Below are 7,873 nucleotides of genomic sequence, written 5' to 3' on the forward strand. Positions count from 1 at the left end.
GGGCACAGCCTCTGCTGTGGGAAGGCGGGGCTTAGCGACTGACCGAAGAGGAGTCCTGCTGGCCCTCCTGCTCGCCCAGCCCCTCCTCCACCCGCTCAACACCACTTGCTGACTGCCGGACTTCCCCTGGGGAGTCCACTGGTAGTCAACCCCCACTGCAGCCCTAGGGCCAGAATGCATTTCAACGCTGGAGGAATCAGGGTAGCTGAGAGAAAAAGATGTCCAAGAAAGCACAGTGTTTACTTAGGAGAGGGAACAGATAAAACAATAAGCAACAGATCCGAAAGAGACGACACCAAAATGATGAGAGATGTTGCCAGTAGGCCCCACGTGTCAAGGGTGTGAGCGTGGCCCCTACTGAGCTTCTTGAGGCAGCTGTCCTCCGCTCCAGGCTGCCAAGACCTCGGGACCACCTGGCTGGGAATAGCTTTTCCTCAGATATCTGAGTTTCTCTCCGCTCCAGCTTCCCCATGTTTATACACAGATGTGCTTTTTCCTCACCTCCACAGAATACAAGATGACAAAAAAGTTTGAGTTAGAGTCAGAAGAGGAAAAGAGAAGAATGAGTGAATCCTTTAGTGCTACCTTTGAGAGCTTCGTGCATGAGAAGGAGGTAACAGCACACAAATAGCTGAGTATGTCACGCAGAACCCAGTGCTGCCCACGATGAGGGAATCTTTGGGCCTTCGTGGGCATTGGCGCCTTCCCCAGTTTTCCTGGAATATATGCAAACAAACTGACCCTCTCCCTACCGCGTCGCCACAGTGTTGGCAAATTGAAAACTAATGAACAGGGAGTGACAGAACACTTAACGTTCAGAGCCTGCATTTCCCTGCTTTGCCAGTACCCCATCTCTGAATGTCTGTCTCATCCTGGGCTGTAGATGAAGAGGTGCTGTTGCAAACTAAGCCGAGAACATTTGGTCATGCACAGCCCTCAGTAAGTAAGAGTAGCTACCCACAAAGCGAGGTGGCTGAAGGCGGGTCTTCCTGCCCACCCCCAAACCTTACTCCTCAGACCAAGTTGTGAGAAAGTGGGTTGCAGACCAAATCTTTCCAAACATATGGACATTTACCAAGCAGAGATGCATTAGCAAGTAGGTTCCAAACATTTATACCGCCAGATCTCTGAGCTTTTAGGCACGCAGAAGGCTGGCTGGCGTCAGGTGGGGTGGTGCCGCGGAGGCAGGACTGTGCCCCATCGTAAGGCAGCCAGTGCCTCTGAGATCAGGCCGGCCTCACTACCCCTCAGGTCCCAGGCAACAGATTCTTTTGCTCTTCATGAAAATGGAGAATGACTTTACAAAGTTTTCTGTAATCTGAATTTTTCACCTATGTGCACATTTGTAACCATCATGCTACTTTAGAAGCCACTAATTTCACCAATGACAGTCTACTTCTGGTATTCACTGTATTACTTACTGCACAGAATAGTAAAGCAGAGTTGGAGCATGTTATGCAGTGGGGTCCAGAGGGCTCGGTTGTGTGATGAGAAGTAACAGCTCTTTCACAGAAGGAAACAGGATCTGCACACACCCCTCCTTCCTCCTTCCTATGCTGTCCTTGGTGACTGAACAGGGGTGCCCCTCTCGTTGAGGTATAATATACTTAGAAAATCCATAGGCATGAGTATGAAGTTTAACAGGTTGACACATGTGTAAGCCTGTGTGACTAGCACTCAACTCCAGAGCTTCTTCCCAACCCAGAGAACACTTGGGTCCCTTCCGGGTGAGCTGCATCTCCGCAACCACCCGCAGGTGGATATACCACTTTAGGTTGGCTCTGCCCATTTCTATATTTCATATAAATGGAATCTTTTCGTTCTGCTCTCTTGTGAGGCAGGCAGCAGCACCACTGAGCTACATCCTGGCCCTCTTATGCTCTTTTGTGTATAGCTTTTCTTTTTTTGGTACCGGGGATCGAACTCGGGTCCTTGCACTTGCAAGGCAGGCCACCGAACCACTGAGCTAAATCCCTGGCCCTGTGTATAGCTTTTCTACCCTGAACAAAGTGTCTGTGAAACTTACCCACTTGTTTTCATATCTGCAATTTCTTCCTTTGTTATTGCTCAGTAGTATTTCTTTGTAGAAATGTATTTACCATTTTTCTGGCTTTGGAGATTTCTGGCTTCTATAAACTTTATTATACAACTATTTTTGTAAAAATATAAAATTTCTCTTGGATTTATACCTAGGAGTGCTATTGCTAGACTCTAGAGTAGTTACAGGTTTCACTTTATAGGAAATTGATGAACTGTTTTCCAAAGTAGTAACATAATTTTACTTTTGCAGCTTAAATATGTAAAATCTGGGTGTTCCACATCCTCCAAAACAGTCAGTACTGCCAGTCTTTTAATTTTGGTCGTCCCAGTGGATATGAAGTATATTTTGTTGTGGTTTTAGCTTTCATAATGACTAATAACTTTGGAAATTTTTTCATATGCTTATTGGACTATTCATATGTCTTTTTGTGAAGTATCTGCGCAAGTCTTTTATCATTAGAAAAAATATAAGATATGATATATAAGTACTTTCTGCACGGTGGGTACAGATACACATGTTGCAGAGTGTGGCTTCCAGCCTGTGGCTGCCCTTTTCATTTTGTTAATAGTCTCTTTCAGTGTGTAGAAAGTTTTAGTTTTGATGAAAGGCAAATTATCAATCTCTTTTTTGGTTAAAGCTTTTTGTATTTTCTTTGCCTATGTCAAGGCTGTGACGGTGTTTTATTTTTTAGAAGCTTTATAATTTTACTTTTTTTGATTCTGTAATCCATTTGAATCATTTTTCTGTGTGGAGAGAGGTACAGCTCATGAATCACCTTTTCCCACATGAATATCCTGTGTTCTGGCACCATTATTTGGAAAACCTTTCCTTTCCCCCATTGAGCTGCCTAGGTCTCTCTCCACTCTGGTCCGTTCTGCTGTTTGTCCACACTTTCTCCAACAGCACATTGCCTTAACTACTGTAGCTTGAAACCAAGCAGTGAAGATCATCTAACTTTGCTACTGTTCTCCAAGATTGTTTGTGATTTCTACATCCTTTGCATTTTCATGTAAATTTTAGAACTAGTTTGTCAAGTTTGAAGTACTTCTCAAGAAAGTCCTGGTAGCATTGGGCGTGGTGTTGCATGCTGCTATTCCTAGCACTCTGGAGGCTGAGGCAGGAGGATCACCATAAGTTTGAGGCCAGCCTGGGCTACATAGTGAGTTCAAGCCCAGCCTCAATTACAGAATGAGACCCTGTCTCAAAAAAAAAGAGAGAGAGAAAGTACTGGTATTTTGACAAGGATTACATTGAAAATGAAGACCAATCTGTGCAGAATTGAATTCTTCTCAATATTGAATCTGTACAATGGTTTAAGAAAAGCTTTTGATGAAAATGTCATTTCTTTTAATATTTGTCAGTCTGATAAGTTTGATTTTCATTATTTAACTTCAAAATCATATATACGCTGTAATATGTGTGTTATAATACCAATGTCTAACCTTTTGTAAATATTACACTTGTGTATCCTCTACTGGTTTTCTTAATTCTCTAAAAGAAAATCCAGAACCACAGTGCTGACCTTGTCCAAATAAAAATGTTTTTAGGAGCTCTTGAAGCAACATGAAAGGGACACCAAGCAATTACAAGAGATGAGGAAGACCAAAGAGGTAAGCTTTTCATTCTTCCCTGTGAAAGAGTAATTTACAAACATCAGTAAAATGATACAGGAAAGTGGAATCTATAATAATTTTCCCAAAACCAATAAAAATGGCAGACTTAAGGTTAAATATGCTAGATTTAATAACTTGGAGAGGATTTTAGAATTGTCTGTAAAGCAAAAACAGTTCTGCCTTTCTGCGAGCCAGCTTTGAACTCTATATCACCAATTTACTGCATCATCATCAATGTCAGATAACTTTTATTCCAGCCACACTTAAACCACAGAAGCACCTTAGATTAGCAAATGCTCACTCTTCCCTTTGCACTCTGCATAGTGCAAACCTTCCCTTGCCTGTCTGCAATCTCCAGGTGAACCTCACACATGACAACTTCTCCATGGGACTCTGTTCTGCTGGGACACACAGGGCACTTTGTGAGAACATCTAAAGAGAAGCAGTTCAAACCTACAAAGTGTTTTGTGCTCCTTTCTTCACTGAGAATTTAATCTGAATCTGGAATGGACATGTTTAGGAAGGGAGTAGTCATCATGAAGAGTGATAAGGAAGGATATTTTAGGGCCAATTTGGGGCCAGCATTATTGAGAAGCAAACAGACCGCAGTGTGTCCTACAAGGTAAAGGGATTGGCTTTGCAGTTAGGTAGACCTAACCTAATTTCTGCTTTAATGAACTTGTCATGTTTTAATGACTAATTCTATCACTTGTATAATTTTAGGGTCTATGAAATGATTTTTTCCTCATTTATGGTCATATTTTCTTATTTGTAATTCTTATTGGATATCAGCCATTGTGGACTTTTCCTTGCTAGATGCTGAATATTTTTATATTCCCTTAAATATTCCTGAGCTTTGTTCTGGAATACAGTTTAGTTACTTGGGAACAGACTGATCCTTTCCAGACTTACTTTTAAACTTTTTAAGTCAGAATTAAAGCTTCTTACTGTAGTGCTAGATTTTCCCTAAAGCTTCAGCTTAATTCCCATAACTTCCATATCTTCTTCTCCAGGACTCCCTGAAATCTGGGTAGAAGACTCCCTGACCATATAACTCTTATGTTCTGTATCACTGAACAACCAGCATCATGTGGATGACACCAAGGTTGGCTGCTATCTTGAGCAGTAGCCAGGCCCCCTTGGTCCATTGCTGCCATGGCCTGTGAGTGCCTGGATGGCTGAGCATAGTGAAATGAAACTTGGGAGCCAGTTTCCTGGGAGACACTTCTTGAAAAGGTGACCCAGGAGCCCTCTTTCCAAATAAAAGGTTTATAGTTTTTGCAACCTTGAACCAGCAAAGGGTGGGGTCTTGCTGATTCTTGAGATGCCCTCAAGGCATCTTTCTTCTTGTCCCAACTCAATGTCTTTCATTTCTTTTCTTTTTTCTTTTTGGTACCATGGATATAGCTCAATGCTTGAGAGGCTGGTGCAGCACCACTGCGCTAAACCCCCAGCCCTCCTTGATTTCTTTTTAACAATATTAATCTCTTCAGCAACCACACCTCCTTTGGCCAAATTTACAGGTCATTCTTTCTGGGCCCAAATTTAAGTTTTAAAAATACTTCTGCTCTGCTTTTTGCTCCCAATTCTTACTGTATATCTAGTAGAAACAGGAATTAGTCCCCAAGCCACAACCTGAACACTGGGCTGCCTTGGAATTTCCCCCATCAGATGGTTACAGTGTGGCATTTGAGTTTGCTCAGAAGATATGGGACAGGGAGCCCAGCCTGCCCAGAACCACCAAACAGTTCTCACAGTGGCTCAGTATCCCACAGTCCCACAAGAAGCAGTTTAGGTAAAGGAAATGAGACTGTCTTCTGAAATAGATCCATGGGAGACTTATATTCCATGTCCAAAAGTGTGTTTATTTCCTGCTAGACCAAAGGCAGCACCTGGATCTGGAAGCATTCCACTGCAACCCATGTTGCCCTGTCATGTGGCTGGTGTCCACTGTTGTCATAAGTGCTGTCATAGGGCAGGAAGCATAGAGAGTTCTCATATCTCACACACACATTCACCTGCCCCCATAGTTTCCCCTTTTATTAATATCTTATATAGGGTTGTATTATATGGCCCTATAGAGTGATACATCCATACAGTTAACAGCCAATACTGATGCATATTATTGGCCACAGTCCATAGTTTACATTCATTTCACTGTTGTGCACTGTACAGCGGGATCTCCCTACAGTGTGACGTCTTATCCACCTCTGTGACATGGGGGAATTTCACTGCCAAAAAGTGCCCTGTGCTCCATCCACCTTGTCATCCCTCATTTCCCCTCCTAACTTTTGGAAATCACTTATTCATTTATTTATTGGTCCCAGGAATTTCATCTTTTCTGGGTGTCAGATAGTTGGAATCAGTGGTAGGCATGTAGTAAAGACGTTTAGTGCAAGGATAACCATTATGACATCTACTGCAGCTCTGATGAGAAGTGGCCCTGCAGCGATGATGGTGAGCTGCAGGGAAGGGACAGACTGTGAGACAGAGAGGGCACGGTGCCTGGCTGTCTGGGCAGGGGGCAGGAGAAGGAGGAGCTACCTTGGCATGTGCTTTCTCATCCTGGGGTCCTAGAAAAGAGAATAAACAGGCAGGTGTCCGCATGGTTCCTGAAAATTTCTTTTGTGCAGATCATAGAGGAAGAGTTACATGCACAAGCGCTTATTCTGGAGTCACTCAACACAAACCTCTACCAAACTCAGCTGGAACTCCAGAAAGAGGTGAGTCCTGGCTGGGGCGAGCTGGGGCTGGAGGATGCAAAGTGTCTTGCTGTGCCATCTGGTGACTGCCCTGGATATCTCTGGGGAAGTCAGCTACCAAAATATGTTTTTCAGAAAGCTGCAGTGGGAAGCCTGGAGAAAATGCTGCAGAACAAGCTTGCTGAGGTTGAAGACAAGTACAAGTGTACCATACAGAGTCTTACGGAAGAAAACATTCATCTAAGGTGCGGGTGCTGCTGCCCAGATGGCTGAGCCACCCCAAAGTGAGGAATGAGTGAGGAAGATGAACCAGGTGCTCTTCAGGGAGGTCTGCCACGCCCAGCCAGATGCTTTTTGCATCTCCTGCCCAAGTCACGCTACTCACTGGGGACGTGTCCAGGCCTCTCCCCTGCACTGTCTTCCCCCCCCCTTCAAAACGACACAGGAAGTTCATCTATAATTTCTGAAATTACTTACTTCTGTGTCTGAGTGTTGTTTTTTAGGTCCATCTTTCCCGAGGGTTTGGTGGCTTCCATGTTAGTGATTTACCCTTGGACACAGCTGCTTCTGGATCCTACCAGCCAACTTCAGATGTCCTGTTACCTGAAGATACATCTGAAACCATTCAAAGAAATTGTGGGCAATATTTTACTATGGGAAGTGTATTCATTGAGTTGATTCAGTAGAAAATTCTTCATAGGAGAAAGCAAAATAATATAGTCACTGTGTAAATCAGTACTGAGGCTCTTCAAAAACCTAAAATTAGAGGTACCATCTCATGCAGTTACACCACTCATTGGAATATTCTCAAAGGAAGTAAAATCAGAATACTGTAGAGATACCTGCATACTCGTGTTTATTGTGGCTCACTCCACAATCACTAAGTTATGGAATCAGTCTAGTGCCATCAGTAGATGAATGGGTAAAGAAGAATGTGTTATAAACATGTACTGCGGACTATTACACTGTCAAAAAGAATAAGAGGCTCAAGATGGCAGATGAGAAACGAGCAGTAGAACACAGCCTCTCCGGGACCTGGAAACAAAACATTTGGAAAATTACTTAGTGAGGAGAGAGAACTCCAGAGATCAAGAAAAAGCCAACAGGAAAGCTAGCCATCATAGAGAAAAGGAAAAGAAGCAGTTTGGAACCCCGCTCCTGGCGTGGGAAGACTTCGCTGAAGAAATAGGTGCACCTGGGCAGGCGGCCCTGGAGATAACGGATCTGCAGCACTGGCCCAAGAAAAAGTCATGGTCATATTAAGTTGCAAATTCATTGTGGGGTTTTACTGGCACAAGAAAAAATCCACCACAGTGTGGTCGAAACTGGAGTCATTTGACAGGGTCTGTGGTCCAAGACTGAGCTCCTCTGGGATCCAAGCCACAGACCAGCCGCAGACACGCGGAGACGGCTTCGGGGGCAGCCTGGAAAGATGGAGCCCGAGCAGCACGACCCGGACCGGGACTGCGGGCGTCGGGCGGTGTCCAAGGCCAGGCAGAGCGCAGTGGGCCACGGGG

General features: G+C 44.0%; 1 protein-coding gene across 1 annotated transcript in view; it reads left to right on the top strand.

Annotated features, from left to right (window-relative positions):
* Positions 1–7,873, top strand: part of Flacc1 (flagellum associated containing coiled-coil domains 1) — a 58,228-nt gene that overhangs the window by 43,200 nt on the left and 7,155 nt on the right. The window contains exons 11-14 of the mRNA XM_010617534.1: positions 510–613; positions 3,589–3,651; positions 6,288–6,377; positions 6,492–6,601. Coding sequence (XP_010615836.1) covers positions 510–613; positions 3,589–3,651; positions 6,288–6,377; positions 6,492–6,601 — 367 coding nt within the window. The remainder of the gene's footprint in view (positions 1–509; positions 614–3,588; positions 3,652–6,287; positions 6,378–6,491; positions 6,602–7,873) is intronic.

This window comes from Fukomys damarensis, unplaced genomic scaffold (assembly GCF_012274545.1).
Source record: "Fukomys damarensis isolate Sample0158 unplaced genomic scaffold, DMR_v1.0_HiC HiC_scaffold_26, whole genome shotgun sequence".
Classification (NCBI taxonomy): domain Eukaryota; kingdom Metazoa; phylum Chordata; class Mammalia; order Rodentia; family Bathyergidae; genus Fukomys; species Fukomys damarensis.